Genomic DNA, 17,094 nt, shown 5'->3' on the forward strand with positions numbered 1-17,094 from the left:
AATTTACACCATCAAGAGCAACAAATGTGTTTGCAATATTTCTCCCTTTTCACTTTTTGGCTTGACAGATTTCCCCCCTCAGCTAATTAGAATTTACCAAGGGAATTATTATTATCATCCATGTGTCTCTTATAAATTCCTTGTTGAGGTGAATAAGGGAACATTTGCTTTAAATATCTACTTAGCCTAGGCCTGGCATTCTTAATCTTTTCTTCATAAAAATAAAATAAAATAAAAATCTCTGTCTAACCAGCAAGATACTGTTACAAAAGCCTGGTACCTGCCCCTCTCTCTGCCAAGCAGTGGCAAGAGTTCATGGGGCTACAGGCAAACACAAAGTGTCTGTGTCCCTTTGGAAACTGTCGTGCTTTAAGAAATATGGTTTATTCACCTATTTACACCTTCAGTCTGCATGGAGGGGGTCCAGATCTTACAGCATAGTCATTCAAAGAGGCAGCAGCATAAGATTGATCTCAGCCCTTCCTCCTCTTCCTCCTTCCCAGAAACCCCTTGCCCTCCCCCAGAGCAGTTACCTTGGCAACCTTCCAGATCCCTAGTCTGTGGTCACACCTGGGGCAAGAATTTATCTTTTCTTGTTAACAACCCTCAGTGGCTCTCTGATGTTCCCTTAACTGCCCTAGCTTGGCCAGGCTACCCAATAATTCCTTTGCAGCTTATATTTCTCCCTTCATACCACAAATAACCAAAATCCTAGCATTTATTAATTTTACCCACATCTATAACAATATGTTTCTTAGAAGTTATTTCCTGTTTCCAGGCTGCTAAAGAAGAATGGTCTCAGACTCTGTGGGTGAACCTCAATGTGCAGGTGCTGCAGGATGGTATTGAAGGGTATCTAAAAAACCTTCGCAAATTGCCAAAACATGTCCGAAGTGTGCCTGTCGCCTATCATCTGGAAATGAAGATGAAGGCATTTAAGGACTCAATTCCTCTGCTGCTGGATTTGAAAAATGAAGCATTGAGAGAGAGGTTTGATTTCAATTCATTCATATACGGTTGCATGTTAAAGCCAAACATTTCAGTGATTTGAATCTACACCTGATATATTTCACGCCTGTTTCTTACTCTGTGGTGGGCAAAGCTGTCAAAACAGGCAAGTTTTTCTAATTTTGTCTCTGCTGTTCTGGCCAATGCATTTGATGATATTAGAAATTCATGTGGGCATAGAAATATCCTCGCTGCAAAATTCCCATGCTAAGCAGCTACTGAGACTTAATGAATACCACAACTCTGATATCATTCCACTTTAGTTCTCTTCTTTTGTAATAAAATTCCTTGTTGTTTTAAATGTCCTCTACAGTGGTCCCTTGGTTGTTGAACTTAATCCGTTCTGGGAGTCTGTTCAACTCCCAGAGCGGTTCAAAAACGAAGGCGTACTTCTGATTGGCAGCAGGAGCTTTTTGCACTCAATTGGAAGCCATGGAAGCTGTGTTGGACATTTGGCTTCCAAAAAACGGAACACTCACTTTTCGGTTTGCAGCATTTGGGAGCCAAAACGTCCATGTACCAAGGCATTTGACGACCAAGCTATGGCAGTATATGGACACTTTTTGGAGGGGGGAGCCTCCAAATGTACACACCACCCTTGCATTTGCATCGCAGTGGCAAGTATGGGTATGGGACCAGGTGCTCCCCAGGGTGTAATGTGCAGTTTTCTCCTAAAGCAACATATCTTGAACCAAAGCACCTTACTGTTGATTTGTTAACACTTTTCAGGCACTGGAAAGAACTGATGCGTCGAACAAATACATTTTTCGATATGGCAACAGAAACATTCACTCTGGAGAATATGTTTGCCATGGAGCTGCACAAACACATTGATGTTATCAATGAGATAGTTAGTTCTGCTGTGAAGGAACTTGGCATTGAGAAGGTAAAGTTCCCCTTTGCTATTCCTCTTTCTTTAGGGCTCTTACAGCAATATCTACAGCAAACGGTTAGAAACTTTGAATTTATTTTTTTGTCTTCTCATAGGGTGTAAAGGAAATAGTAGAAACCTGGGAGCACATGAAATTTACTGTGCAAAGGTACTTCAAAGGCACTCAGGAACGGGGCTTCATTTTGGGAGCTGTAGATGACATAATTCAGATCCTGGATGACAATGCAGTCAACCTCCAGAGTATTTCGGGGAGCAGATTTGTAGGACCTTTCCTGTCTCTGGTTCACAGCTGGGAAAAAACTCTCTCCTTGATTGGTGAAGTGATTGAGGTAGGGAAGTAAAACAGAGTCTACTTCATGAGTGGTTTTGTAGTCTCTTTACCTGTTATCGTGTGCCGGGCAATGAAACCCACTGCCCCTTTATCTTAAGTAACAAATACAGAAGGACTCGGACAAGCATCTGGGGTTCAAATTAGGCCACAACTTTATTGATTACAAATGTAAGTGTTTGGCATAGCATGGGGCACATCTGCTACGTCTAGCCCACCTGCTGGAGAAATCTGGGGGTGGTGGCCAAACCTGGTAAAGGATGTCCCATGACATACATCAAAGACCTGACAGGTTTGCCACACTGGGGATTGCTGTGGCCCTCAGCCCCCACCTGCTCAGAAAGACAGAAGTACCTCCCTCAGGATCCTTTTAATGTGATATCCCACTGCCATGGAATGGTAGGGATGCCGCCTGCGTTTCCCCCTCTGGCAAGAAGAAAGGATCATATCCAATGCCATAACTGCCAAAGTTGTGATGCTTGCTATGAGGAAGGCAAAAAAACCCAGATAGGCCCAATTAGCCAAGGGCAAAATTCCTCTCTGGCCCCCAATATGGCAACTGAAGTAATCCATAGCAAGGTCAAGCAAATACCAAAACAAGGGAGGGAGGGACATCTGGAAGGTGACTGCAGTGCCGGGCAAGGCAATTGGCCACTTTATGCGCCCAGGGAGCGGATCTGGGTGAAGACTCTGTATGAGTCTCTGTCAGCTCTGCGCCCCCCTCCCTCGAGGCAGCCCCCACTGGCCTGCTTGTGATTGGCCAAATTGAGGCAGGCAAATTAGAAATTCCCTCAGCCGATGGGAGAGGCAGCTGTGTCTCCCAACAGCCATGGGGGGCTAGCACAGGAAAGAGGAGGGTGGTGGTGGGCCCTGCTGTGCCACAACTGCTGTCCAACTCACAGGCAAGTGAACAGAGATTTCCCCTTTTTTAAAAAAGCAATATTTGACTTTCCTAGGTCTGGATGATAGTTCAGCGAAAATGGATGTATCTGGAGAGTATATTTATTGGTGGAGATATACGATCTCAACTGCCAGAGGAAGCTAAAAAATTTGACAACATTGACAGGATATTTAAAAGGGCAAGTATCTGACTTGTGGGTTAATGGGAGCATTGAAGTACAGCAAATAATAATAATAATAATAATAATAATAATAATAATAATAATAATAATTATTATTATTATTATTATTATTATTATTATTATTATTATTATTATTATACTATTTATACCCTGCCCATCTGGCTGAGTTTCCCCAGCCACTCTGGGCGGCTCCCAATCAAGTATTAAAAACAATACAGTGTTAAATGTTAAAAACTTCCCTGAACAGGGACTGTATACGTGGTTTGAATGCATCTTATATGCACAAACACACCTGTAATCCATGGTGTTAGCTATCAGTAGCTTCTCATCTTCTTTATTTATTCTTACCTGCAGATAATGTCAGAAACGGTCAAAGACCCAGTAATAAAGAGATGTTGTGAAGCTCCAAATCGTCTTTCAGACCTACAGAATATAAGTGACGGCTTGGAGAAGTGTCAGAAGAGCTTGAATGATTACTTGGATTCCAAGAGAAATGCTTTCCCCAGGTTCTTCTTCATATCAGATGACGAACTGCTTAGCATTCTGGGCAGCAGTGACCCGCTGTGTGTTCAGGAGCACATGATCAAGGTGGATAATGGGCTGATCCTAGAAACAATTATAGGGCCCTTTCACATTCTCCCTTTCTGTTGCAGTGAGTGGTGTATACAGTTGGATTATGAGGCAGAAGGCAGGGGCATTATGGGTGCTTCCCACTGGTATCCAAGGGAGCAGGAAAATTATCCAGAATTTCCAGGCCTGTCCTGCTTCTGACAAAGATTCAGATGTTTATATAAAATGCTCTTTCACATGATATATTGTTAATTTATGGAGTTCCTTGCCATAAGTTGCAGTGGTGGCCACTGGCTAGGTTGCTTCAAAATGGGACCAGACTAATATATAGAGGATAAACCTATCAATTGTTGTTAGCTGTAACAGCTGACAGAACCACCATGTTCAGAGGCAATTTGCTATTCAGTGCGAGTTGCTGGGGAGCAAAGGGAGGAGAGGGTTGTTGCCTTCATGTTCTGCTGGTGGACTTCTGATTATTATTAAATTATAACCATTGAAATAATTTAAATACTGGTTTTGCTTTTAAGCAGAAATACAAAAGCAGTTGATTGGCCACTGTAGGCACCTGGATGTACAACTAGATGGGAATTTGGTTTGAGCCAGCTTTCCTTTAGTTCATTTAAGAGAGTTTTAACTAACTGTATATTTTGTCCAGACACAGAACTAGATCACAGGTATATTTCACATTTCCAAAATGGTTAGATATCTGATGACTTAATAACTGTCAGTATTATTCTTGGTCACAGGGCAAAGGAGCAGGCAGGAAAGGCTAACCCATCTTCTTGTTCTAGTAAGGAAACTCCTGGCACATTGAGGGCATCCTCAGAATGAATCAAACTTGCTGTTCTTGTTTTCCACCAGAGGATGGCTCAACCCTTTTCCTGCCTGGCCTCCTGCCTTGAATATCAGAGTGGAATTACATGTAAAATTCAACTTCCAGTTCCTAATATTTATTTACTAAAGTGTGGCTTATGTATTTCTGTAAATTTGGGAGTTCTATACTTTCTTAATGGGTATTTCTAGGGCCATAAACTTGCATCTACTAACCAGGGATAAGGCCTTGAATCATCTTTGAATCTGAAGCAAATCTTTAATCAGAAGAATATACCTGAATTTCATACTGGTGATGCCATTCTCCTATGTGAGTAGTGTCATTGCCTCAGTGTTATCTCCTCCTGGTATGTTTCAGATGTATGACAATGTAGCCGCTCTGAGGTTTCATGAAGATGACAGTGGCATGAAGATAGCTACTGCTATGATTTCTGCTGAAGGCGAAGTGATGGAGTTTCGAAAGGCTATCCCAGCTGAAGGTAGAGTGGAGAACTGGATGACTGCTGTACTTGTTGAAATGAGGAGGACCAACAGACTTCTTACTAAAGAAGCCATTTTTCGGTACTGTGAGGACAGAAGCAGGTGAGGTAATCTAATGCAACACATTTGGTTGGCAGCAGGGTGAGCTGAATGAGTCTTGTCAGAAAAGAAGGCAGGGTATAAATAAATTAACAACAACAACAACAACAGTGTTGTGTAAGATAGTATTTCCATGGCATCTCTTTATGCCAGGCTTCCTCCACCTGGCACCCTCATGATGTTTTTGGATTGTAATTCTCATCATAGCCAGGGATCATGGATGATGGGAGCTGTAATCCAAAATGTCTGGACAATGCCTTCTACAGGGAAAGTTGTGGCAACCTCAAGGGCCAGGATGGGCTGTTCAGTCTGCACAATGTCATATTGTATACATAATTCCTACAATTTAATTTAGTATTGTGCTGCTCAATCATGAACATGGGATTCTCTATCCATGTAAGATAACATTCTGGTATAAAAATTGTTATCTCATTTGCACCAACATGCTAGGCTTTTACAATCCAGAATCTTTGTCCATCTTGGCTGGGAACTGCTGCCTTCTGGTTCTGGTTGTCCTTGCTCTTCCTTATTGCTGTAAGCACAGCATGATGCATATCAGAGATCAGTGCACTTTTGATCAACAGGAACCTATGCATCTGCCATAAGAGCTATGTTGTTTTGCACACAAATCTAACATTTGTGCCATTGCATTCCACATCCTTAGGGATGTAACCACCATAGCCTGACTGATCAGGGCCTGTATAATCCTTGCCGATGAGACTCAACATTTCCTTATGCTTCTTTCTTTGCATTACAGTACTGCACATTTAAGCTCAGCAACCTTTTCTGGCAGTACCAGCATTAGTTACTGACATTTGTGGTTGTCAGCAAACATGTCCACTAGACATTACAAACTAGAACTCTATATTTTAGTGGTGGTTTTCACAGAAGAGTCCTACAGAACATTATTCTACCCACCTATGTGCCCTCCACATTGTAATACTCACTGTAGCATATGATGTAGTTTTTGCAAATCCCTCAGTGTAGATGTTTCACATACCAACCTGAGAAAGGAGCATTGGCTCACCTACTGTGAATGGGTTGGCATAATGAGACATTCACAATTATACCCTAATATTGGAATGGGCTGTCACCACACATACAGCTTCAGGTTTGGGTATACATCTCCATGCTGGGTATGCTTCCCCTTTGTATCCCTGCCTTCTTGGTGTTTTATTTCTCTTGGTTAGCGATCCTACTAATTGAGCTGAAAACTGAAAGTGCAACTAGAGGGAGGATAGCCAATATAGATTAAGTGATGTACCTTTGTCAAATTAGAGAACACAACCCTCAACATGGATGTCTCGGGTCGATCCAGAATCCCTGTGATTCAGTTTTTGTATCCAATAAGTGATGTGTTATCCATGTTCTTAAGTCAGTCACCATGTCTACTATTTGAGGCATTTCTGAAAGAAGGTGAGCTAGAAGGCAGCCCAGCCAGGCTAATGGATGGTGCCTTGCCCTCTCAGCTCTCCTGCTGCATCCAGAATGCTGTACAGTCACCCTTCTTTTCAATATTATAATGATTTGTTGAGATACATCCTTTTTATCTTTGTTTTACTTGATTACTGCTGGTCGCCTGGCAAAGTGATTCTGCTTTTTCCTTAGAGTTGACTGGATGCTGATGTACCAAGGTATGATGGTGCTGGCTGCCAATCAGGTGTGGTGGACCTGGGAAGTAGAAGACGTCTTCCGAAAAGTGAAGAAGGGAGAAAAACAGGCAATGAAAAACTACGCCAAGAAAATGCACTTCCAAATTGACTCGCTAGTAACCCGAATCACCAAACCACTAAGCAAAAATGACAGGAAAAAATACAATACCGTTCTCATAATTGATGTCCATGCACGGGATATAGTTGATATATTTGTAAGAGACAGGTAATTGCAGGGTCCAGATTAGTAAGATTGCTCTGTTTAATAAGAGTAATGAAACCATTCTTGAGGTCCCTTCTGTGCTTCAATTTCCCATTTTCCTCCTCCATCCTGTCTGCTTTTCTAACTTCTCTTGATACCGTTTGCTGACCTCTTTTGATTTTTGATGTTGTATGTTTCACGGAAGCCTGGAACTTCTCTCTCTCTCTCTCTAGCATCATGGAAGCTCGTGAATTTGAGTGGGAAAGTCAGCTGCGTTTTTATTGGGACCGAGAACCAGATGAACTCAATGTGCGCCAGTGCACTGGTGCCTTTTCTTATGGCTATGAATATATGGGCTTAAATGGGAGACTGGTCATCACACCACTCACAGACCGGATATATCTAACACTCACACAGGTAAACCAATAAAGGGGCTTTTCATTTAGCTTAGGTTCTTAAGTGCTGTTGAAAACAATGGAAGGTAAGTTTGGAATGTATATTCAAAGCCATGCTGTTTTTATTGTAATTATTTGTATGGTTTTAATAGATGAGAGAGAAAGTTTTAATTCTTTCAATGTTTAAGTGTTTTTTTTAATATTTCTTAATGTGTGCATTTCTTCTTTTTTTTTGTATAAATTTTTATTAATTTTCCAATACAATTATACAGTTTTATCCAGATTTTAACAAATTATCTCTTTTTGGACTTCCTTCAGCTTCTCAGATAATCATCCATATTTTTCTTTTTAATACACATTCCCTTCATTTGTATTGCCATTTGTCTTCCCTCCCCCTTCTATTTCTTTTAACAATACATCTCAACTTTTACAGTGCTTCTTGAAACCCCACTAGCGTTGTTTGCACATCACATACACTTTTCAGATATTCAACAAACTTCCCCCAGTTTAAGTGTTTTTTAATTATTGTTTTTTCTATGTTTTTAACACTTCTTCATTGTAGCTGTAAGCCACCTTGAGTCCTGTCAGGGAAAAAGACAGGGTATAAATAAGAATATAATAAGAATAAGAATATTCTGCCTATACGGTATACAACTTTCCTTCAGTTAGTGTCTTGGCTTTGAACAAAGGATCTATTCATGCATGGATGGAAGTGTCATTGATGCAGGATTCTGGTCCTTAGCTAATGATTCAAGCTCAGAATATGGGATTGGTAATAGGGGAACTTCTATGTGGCCTCCCTGGCTTTCCCGGTCTCCTCCTACCCCCCTCTCTCTCTGGCTGCAGCAGGGGTGGCCGTGGCAACGGAGGCTGGTGAGTGCTAGGCTGGGGGGGGGGGCAGCTCTGCTGTTCTGTCTGCTCAGCTGTGGAGACTTCCAGACCTCTGAGCTCTGCTGGATTGCTGCCAGGTGATTCCAGTCCTGGTGGGGCTGAGATTGTTGGGGAAGTGGGTTGGGGGCTCTGCACAGCCCTTGTGACTTTAGCCTTGGGTGCTGCTGGCTCCCTGCCTGCTTGCAGCGGTGGTGGCCTTGTTGGCGGTGTGGGGACCGGCCCGAGGACCCTGTTGATGTTGGCCAACAGGAGTCCTACTGAAAGCAATTTGAAACAGGAGTTGGTTGCTCATGGTGTGTACACTCATCTCACTTTCACTTCTGAGAAACTGGTTCTGCAGTTTTTTGGGTTATTTTCAAAATCTTCCAAACCTGTTTGATTGAGGCTACTGCAGGGGAAAATAACTATGCATGCACACCATAAAGAGTGCAAACCTTTTAACTCGTTTTCAGTTCTCTTAAAGACTATTGTCTTTCTCCAGTCATTCATTACTAGAGACTGGAGAATCTAGCACTCATTGCAATGGCAAAGTAGATTTTCTCCTTCTTTGCCTCACTTTTCTGTGACTTTTCCTCCAAAGGCCTTGTCCATGTATTTGGGTGGAGCACCTGCAGGTCCAGCAGGAACTGGGAAGACTGAAACAACTAAAGATCTTGCCAAAGCGTTGGGCTTGCTTTGTGTAGTAACTAATTGTGGTGAAGGCATGGATTTCAAGGTAGGAATATCCCCTCTGCATTCCTGTACTTCTCTCTTTTTAATGACAGAAAACCACTTCCATTCCCTGCAACTGCCATGATTTGGCTGGGACAATCACGGAAACACATGAGCAATCACGGATTTCTAACTTCACCCTGGATGTCCTGACTTGCTTTTGACTCTACACTTTTCTATCTCTAGAATCACTTGACTACCTTTTTATATCTCTAGGGTCACTTTTCTATTTCTATGAACTCTAAGAGTCGACAGAGTCCACAGTGAAAAATAAAACCAGCAACATCTTTGGGGTGGGAGAGGGAAGTCCCCCCAGTGCGGCTACCAAGCGCCCACAGGGAGAAGAGAGTCCTCCCCAGCTTAGGCTACCAGTGCTTTGAGCCTAGCAGCTGCAAAGCAACCATTTTACACCTCCAGCCACTCAAGGGCAAAGTGTGCTCTGTGTCCTTGCTTGTCTGGGTGAGTCCCTCTCCAAAAGCCATCATGGAGGTGGCGGCTGCTTTGGGACAGTGTTTGTGGGTGGCTTGAAAGAGTTGAGAGATGTTTTCCCCCTTCTTCCGTTTACCATGTGCAGGGCTCCTATAAACAAACTCCTTCCCAGCAGCACAAACCCAGCCTTCAGCTACCACATAGTGGATCAGCATCCCTCAGGCTCCAGGACAAGCCGTTCTTTGTCCCTTTATTTATTAAACTTGCAATTAATTGGTAATTCAGTTTAAATTAGCTGTTTGTGCCTCTGCCCTCTTGCAACTTCTCCACCTGGGGCTGGAGGCATGCACACCTGCCTGGAGCTCGCTGGGCTCAGGAGGGAGGGAGCACCATCCCATGCAACAGTGGGGCTTACTTCAGAGTAAGTGTGCAGGGCCATGCTTCCCCTGGCTGCACTCTGCAGGTAGCACTGAAGGAAGCCTCAGCCATGGGATGGAACTGGGGTGGAACTTCCTCAGGGTGCCTAAGACCTCAAATATCTATCATGTGACTGTGGCTCTCCTGGGTAGCAGTAAGAGAAAGCTTAAGTCTGGATGCCTTTTTCACTCTGAACCAGAAGGGACTTTCATGACCAATGGCTGCCATTCAGTTTTAATACTTCATCTTTTGCATTCTAGGCAGTGGGTAAGATTTTCTCCGGTCTCGCCCAATGTGGCGCGTGGGGTTGCTTCGATGAATTTAATCGGATTGATGCCTCCGTGCTTTCAGTCATCTCTTCACAGATTCAAACCATCAGAAATGCTCTGATGAACCAGCTGAAAACATTTCAGGTAAGGAGGAGGCAGGGAAGATGAGTTTGTGCATAAAGGGTTGGATTAGTTTTCAGGTGCACTAATATGTACATGCATGTAAGTTTGGGAAATGACGATCCTTTAGTGGGTCCATTTCTTTCTCTTACGTATCTGTCTGAACTTCAATTAGGCTTATGTTTCAGTTTGAAGGGCAAGAAATTTCTCTGGATCCGCGAATGGGCATTTTCATCACCATGAATCCTGGCTACGCAGGCCGTACTGAGCTCCCTGAATCCGTTAAGGCTCTTTTCAGACCTGTAGTAGTAATTGTGCCAGATCTCCAACAAATCTGTGAAATCATGCTGTTTTCTGAAGGTTTTCTTTTGGCAAAGGTAGGTCAGTGCCTTCACAAAGAGCTGGTTCATTCATATCTGTAGTGTTTTGTGAATGTTAGCCACTTTGAGGGCTAGTCAAAACTGGGAATATTATATATATATATATATATATATATATATATATATATATATATTGCAAGTTTCACTTAAGGTGTTGAACCTATAGTGGTTCATTCACACATGTGACTCATGTAGCTATGTTCATGTATGAATAAAGTGCACATGGGGAGCTTCAGGGCTTTTTTTATTTAAAAAACCCAACATTTATATGTTCATGCTGCATTTTGTCTGCAAGACCCTGGCCAAGAAGATGACAGTGCTCTACAAACTAGCAAGGGAACAACTTTCAAAACAGCATCACTATGATTTTGGGCTTCGGGCTCTGAAGTCAGTGCTGGTGATGGCAGGGGAATTGAAGAGAGGCTCACCGGATCTAAATGAGGTAAGCATATCCTAATCCATTATCCTGGCATCCTGGAAAATAGAGAATCTGGGGGCTCATTCACATGACCCCATGACTATGGGCTAGTCCCTATTAGTGGGGTGGGAGAGCTGAAAAAAAATTCACATCTGCCAACCAATGTGCCATTTTGGTTCCCGATAGTACATAGGTAGACGAATCTAAAAAGCCCAGGACACAAATTTTTACGGCCCTCTAGCAACTATATCATAAAACCATAGAATTGTAGAGGTGGAAGGGACCCCCAAATGTCATCTTGTCCAGCCCCTGCAAATATGACCATAAAACCTTCATCCCTCTTTATTCGATTTAACAGCATCAAACATGAAAGAAAAGTAAATACTCAGAGTGTACTTCATGTTTCAGAGAGAGAAACACCCCTCCCACTGTATGTCTCATGTCACTGTCGCTAAAGAAAAAAATCATAAATAAACTGTCTCATCTGGGCCTGTGTTACATATAATTGAGTGCAAGACGTTTCAGTCACAGCAACAAATGTACTATGTGAACAATATAGAGAAAATGGTGTGTACCCACCCAAGCTGTGTCCCAATATTATATTTTTCGATGATATATATATTTTTGGGGGATAATCCTGGTGTTTATTTTGGTCAGAATCAAGTATAAATTTCCACAGGTAATGCAAAATATATTACTTCTGTTGAATGAGCCACCATAGCTGCTAGAGGTGGGCATTGCCTGCAAGCCAATTGGGGCATGGGCATGTGGGCATTGGACTGGATCTTTAGCCACGTGGACACTCCATTAAGGGGGTCCAGGAGGTTGACTCTGCCGGAAGTCCACACAGGGACTGATGGGCCAAAACACCTCTCCCAATGGCGGGCCTGTGCGGGATTGTGGCACCCAATAAATGTCGGGGGTGACTCCCCAGCACAGGGCTGACCCCCTGGGTTCCTATCAGTCAGCATGTAGGCTGCCTGATGTCAGATACATGCCCGTAATCAAACCTACTCTTACCTGTAATCAATAAAGTTGTGGCCTAATTCAACTCAATACCAATCTCCTGTGTTCATTTCCTCGGTCTCCTCTGCGCTGGCTGTGGATATTATGCATCTGGGGCGGCAAAAGTAGCCTGGTGCAAGTGCTTGGCCACAAACTGTTGGCCTTTTATTTATTTAGGCAATTTCTAATGCACTTTGTGAAATACCATCCCAGAGAAAGGTATAATTTCAAATAAATCATAATACATATTAAAACAATAATTTATCATAAAAACAAATGTGTGCTACAATATAGCAATAAAATAATAATAATAAACCCAGATAGGCAAGGGCACAAACCCACAAATCAAGCAATTCAGCCAGAGGCCTGGATGAATAAAATAGTTTTAAACTGGCACTGAAAAGCCATCAAAGTCAGTGCTAGTGTGAAGGAAGGGCATTCAACATTCAATGTGCATATATCAAGAATGCCCTCTGATAGGTTGCTGCAGAGTGAATACTTGGCAGAAAGACTGGGAATGATACACATGGGAGAATCCTAAGCTGTATAGGGCTTTGTAAGGGTGGTTGGAGGATGTGTGGCGGCTAACAGATTGAGGTTGAATCCTGACAAGACAGAAGTACTGCCCTACATTCCACAGGGCAGGTGTGACTATTGGGAAGGCCCTCTGCCTGGTTCTCTGTAACCTCCTCAAAGCGAGGGAACCACCAGAAGGCCCTTGGAGGTGGATCTCAGTGTCCAGGCTGAACAATGGTGATGGAGATCTTTCTTCAGGTATATAGGGCCAATGCCGTTTAGGATCTTAAAGGTCAGCACCAACACTTTGAATTGTGCTAGGAAACATACTGGAACCAGTGTAGATCCTTTAGGACTGGTTTTATATGGTCCTGGCGGCCACTCCCAGTCACCCTTCTCGTTGCCGCATTCTGGATTAGTTGTAGTTTCTGAGTCACCTTCAAAAGTAGCCCCATGGAGAGCGCATTGCAGTAGTCCAAGCGGGAGATAACTAGAGCATGCACCCCTCTGGCAAGACAGTCTCCAGGAAGTAGGGTCTCAGCCTGCGTACCAGATGAGGCTGGTAGACAGCTGCCCTGGACACAGAATTGACCTGTGTCTCCATGGATAGCTGTGAGTTCAAAATGATTCCCAGGCTATGCACCTGGTCCTTCAGGGGCACAGTTACTCCATTCAAGACCAGGGAGCACCCCCATATTCACCCGCCCCCTGTCCCTCCAAAAAAGTACTTCTGTTTTGTTTCAACCTCAAACCTTTAACTGTTATGTGGTGAAAGGCAGCAGCTATTTGAGGGAGCTACTAAATTGGGGGCGGGGGTGCTCAAGAAAACCTATATTGTTCACTAAACATCTTAACTGTTTTTTGCAACCACCATTGCCCTAGGATGTGGTCCTGATGAGAGCTCTGCGAGACATGAATCTCCCCAAATTTGTTTTTGAAGATGTTCCTCTTTTTCTTGGCCTCATCTCTGACCTGTTTCCTGGACTTGATTGCCCTCGAGTACGCTACCCTAATTTTAATGATGCTGTTGAGCAAGTGTTGGCTGAAGGAGGCTACGTTGTCCTACCAATTCAGGTATGAAAAAGAAACACAGAAAAATGGAAAGTATCATAAATGCCAGGCCACATTTTGGGGAGCCTGTATAAAAGGCATCCTTAAAGCCTGGCTCTGCTGCAGTAAGGTCTTCTATCCACTTCATAGGTAGCAATAATAATTCTATTAAGTGGTGGAAGACACTTCTTTCCATCATCTATTCAGATTATGATGACTTGGGATTTTCTTTTATTTCTATTACTTTCAACCAGGGTATTTGGGTTATTTCTTTGGGCTTAAATTCCCCTAAAATGGAATTTTGTTGATTTATACTATTAGAAAAAAGGCTAATAGTGAGTTTAGTTGATGTATGCTCTATGAGGCCTTTTAATGGTTTTTTATCAGGTGGATAAAGTTGTCCAAATGTATGAAACTATGTTGACTCGTCATACTACAATGGTGGTTGGGCCGACAGGAGGCGGCAAGTCTGTGGTTATCAATACCTTGTGCCAGGCTCAGACAAAGTGAGTACAGATTATGAATGCAGGTAGATAACTTGGTAACTTGTTGCAAGAGGATGAGAATACACTTCCTCGCTTCCTCCACTTTCATGGGCATAGCCAGGGGGTGAGAAAGGCAGCTTCGCCTCCCTAAATCAAGTAAATAAATAAAAATACTCAAACAGAAAGTAGAAATAATCAAGTCACTTGGATGATGTTGTGGGGCATTCTAATAACGCAACTGGCAACCCCATCAAGCAATAGTGTGGCTTCCGTGAACTGACCAATTGTGTCAGTTGCTGAGGGAAAACAGTGAGGAGGGCTACTGCATTTAAGCTCTGCTTATGAGCTTTCCAGGGATATCTGGTAGCCACTGTGGAAAGCAGGATCAAGCTTTGATTTACTTTGATCTGATTCAGCAGGGCACCTCATGTTTTTATTGGGTACGAATTGTGAAGTGTTTGTATACAGGAGTTGCTTTGGCAAGTTCTACTGCAATGTGTTTTTCTTCTTAACTGCACCTCTGATGTCCATTTAGGCTGTCACTGGTGACCAAACTTTACACGCTGAACCCCAAAGCCATGAGTGTTATTGAGCTTTACGGAATCCTAGACCCCACCACACGAGACTGGACTGATGGAGTTTTGTCCAACATCTTTAGGGAAATCAATAAACCCACAGATAAAAAAGAGAGAAGGTAATTTCTTAAGGGTTAGACCAATATTTGTATTTGTGTTTAAACTGCATTATTAAGTTTTGTAACCAAACAAACATAAGAGAAAAATGACAGATTATAGATAAATTACAAGAGAATTAATGCAAGGCCAAGAGCACATTGTAATGTTATCATCAGGACAACAACAGAGAAGGGAAAACTAAAGAGAATCAGATTCAAAGAAATGCAGACAATACAATCAGCTTTTGGGGAAAAAGAGATAACATGGGATCATGGGGTCATTAATAAAGTACTTGGCTGGATACCTATATCAAAAGAGCAGAGCTAAACATACTCTCCAGCAAGTGAGAGCCCCCAGCAGAGTTTTAAAACACAGAATCATGCATCACCCTGAAGTGTGAGGAATATAGGCTGTTAGACCTTTTAAATATCCTGTTCTAGTCACTTAACACTGCTTCCCACACCATTAATAAGTTTGAATACTTTACTTAACTCGTAAGATATGATTCATGCATTATTCCATACAGCTGCAAGAAAAACGCAGGTAGTATTCTGTATTTTGGTTTACAAAATACAGAAACATATTTCTGAGCACACAAACAACTTGTAGAGAGCAAGCTCAGACATGTCCTATCTTGGTGAGTTCACAAGGTGAAAGAGAATGAACAAAGGAGGAAGCTTAACTTCCTTCCAGGTGAGGGGCATGGCCTAGCTGACTCTAGGAATGCAATTCTATTACCTTAACTACTTCATGCAAGCCGTATTCTTGCTAGCTATATTTGACTGCAATTTCCCACACAGCCAAAATCAGTTATTCACAAATCAGCATGAGTTTGAGGTAGAATAAAATTGTTTTCCTTGTCAGAAGTGAATGCAATAATATGATATCATATTTCTCCAAATTTGTCTGGCTCTTTTGCTTTTCTCAATGTTTTCATTTTATGTGCTCATTTTCCCATCAAAGCAATTGATCAGCTTTTTGGTATACTTTCCAGTATTTTGTTAAATTTAATCTAGCAACCATCAGTAAGATTATCAGCTCTTTAAACATAATTTTTCCTATCCAGTACTTTTCAACCAAGGCTCCCTGGAATCTTTGGGTTGAGTGAGCTTTCCGTCAGGGGTTCTATGAAATTTTGGTTAAATTATTTGTTTTCAGGTTTTGTTTTGTTTTGTTTAATGCTTCTTGGGGGGGGGGGAGTTGGACTTCACAGGATATTGTTCCATTACTGGAATTATTTAGTAGGGGAAAAGGATTGCAAACCTCTGGGTTAGACATTACACTTGCGGGTCCTTAATAGTTTCAGATTTGTTTTGCTGTAATTTTCCCTCATTTTCCCAATAACCTTCCTGCCATCCAGTGAAAGTACACAGATCAAAATGAATTAGAATAGAAGTGTTTTGGGGATGTGTCATTATATAAGTGCCTTTCTTTAATCTTTGTATACAGGTACATTTTATTTGATGGAGATGTGGATGCCCTCTGGGTAGAAAACATGAATTCTGTGATGGATGATAACAAGTTGTTGACTTTGGCAAATGGGGAACGAATCAGACTCCAAGCCCATTGTGCCCTTTTATTTGAGGTAAGGAAGTCACTTCTGAAGTTTTGAAACAACAGATACTGATGGCCAGACATTTCATTAAATATAACAGCTCAAGTGACCCGTTATCCATCCATTTTGGTCTTGGGAGGTGGTGGTGTTTCTCCATTTTTATCGTATTTATTTATTTTACTGTTTTCTTACTCTTACACTCAGCTTTTCTTCTGAATTGCACAGAGTGGGTTACATGTGGGTCTAGGCAGTCCTATATCCAAGTTCATTAGGGCCAAACTTGCTTCACTTCAGAAATAGAATGCAGCATGCCAGCTTCCATTTTGTGGTGGAGGTTCTCCAGGCACGAGGCCACTCCTCCAACCAGTTTCCAGTAAATGTGCTTCCTTCCTAGGTTGGAGACTTACAGTATGCTTCACCTGCGACGGTATCACGCTGTGGGATGGTCTTTGTGGACCCCAAGAACTTGAGATACAAACCTTATTGGGAGAAATGGACAAACCAAAGAAGCAAGGTAGAAAATGTCTCCTTAGACTGAACTTGGAAGCATTGGTTGTAAATCACCAGATTACTGGTTCTCCAATATATCCAGACAAGCTAATTTTTATGTGAGGTTTCCAGGCAAACTGAGTTCT

The 17,094-nt window shown here is 42.3% G+C and overlaps 1 protein-coding gene across 1 annotated transcript in view; it reads left to right on the forward strand.

Annotated features, from left to right (window-relative positions):
- The window catches only part of DNAH10 (dynein axonemal heavy chain 10), a 126,866-nt gene that overhangs the window by 52,235 nt on the left and 57,537 nt on the right, over positions 1-17,094 (forward strand). Inside the window, exons 25-41 of the mRNA XM_053369026.1 lie at positions 779-990; positions 1,738-1,894; positions 1,996-2,229; positions 3,185-3,307; positions 3,665-3,898; positions 5,070-5,293; positions 6,899-7,168; positions 7,378-7,561; positions 9,011-9,145; positions 10,248-10,400; positions 10,565-10,753; positions 11,052-11,198; positions 13,578-13,769; positions 14,133-14,251; positions 14,766-14,924; positions 16,354-16,489; positions 16,854-16,973. Of these exons, the coding sequence (XP_053225001.1) occupies positions 779-990; positions 1,738-1,894; positions 1,996-2,229; positions 3,185-3,307; positions 3,665-3,898; positions 5,070-5,293; positions 6,899-7,168; positions 7,378-7,561; positions 9,011-9,145; positions 10,248-10,400; positions 10,565-10,753; positions 11,052-11,198; positions 13,578-13,769; positions 14,133-14,251; positions 14,766-14,924; positions 16,354-16,489; positions 16,854-16,973 (2,988 nt within the window). The remainder of the gene's footprint in view (positions 1-778; positions 991-1,737; positions 1,895-1,995; positions 2,230-3,184; positions 3,308-3,664; positions 3,899-5,069; positions 5,294-6,898; positions 7,169-7,377; positions 7,562-9,010; positions 9,146-10,247; positions 10,401-10,564; positions 10,754-11,051; positions 11,199-13,577; positions 13,770-14,132; positions 14,252-14,765; positions 14,925-16,353; positions 16,490-16,853; positions 16,974-17,094) is intronic.

Source organism: Podarcis raffonei, chromosome 16, assembly GCF_027172205.1.
Source record: "Podarcis raffonei isolate rPodRaf1 chromosome 16, rPodRaf1.pri, whole genome shotgun sequence".
Classification (NCBI taxonomy): domain Eukaryota; kingdom Metazoa; phylum Chordata; class Lepidosauria; order Squamata; family Lacertidae; genus Podarcis; species Podarcis raffonei.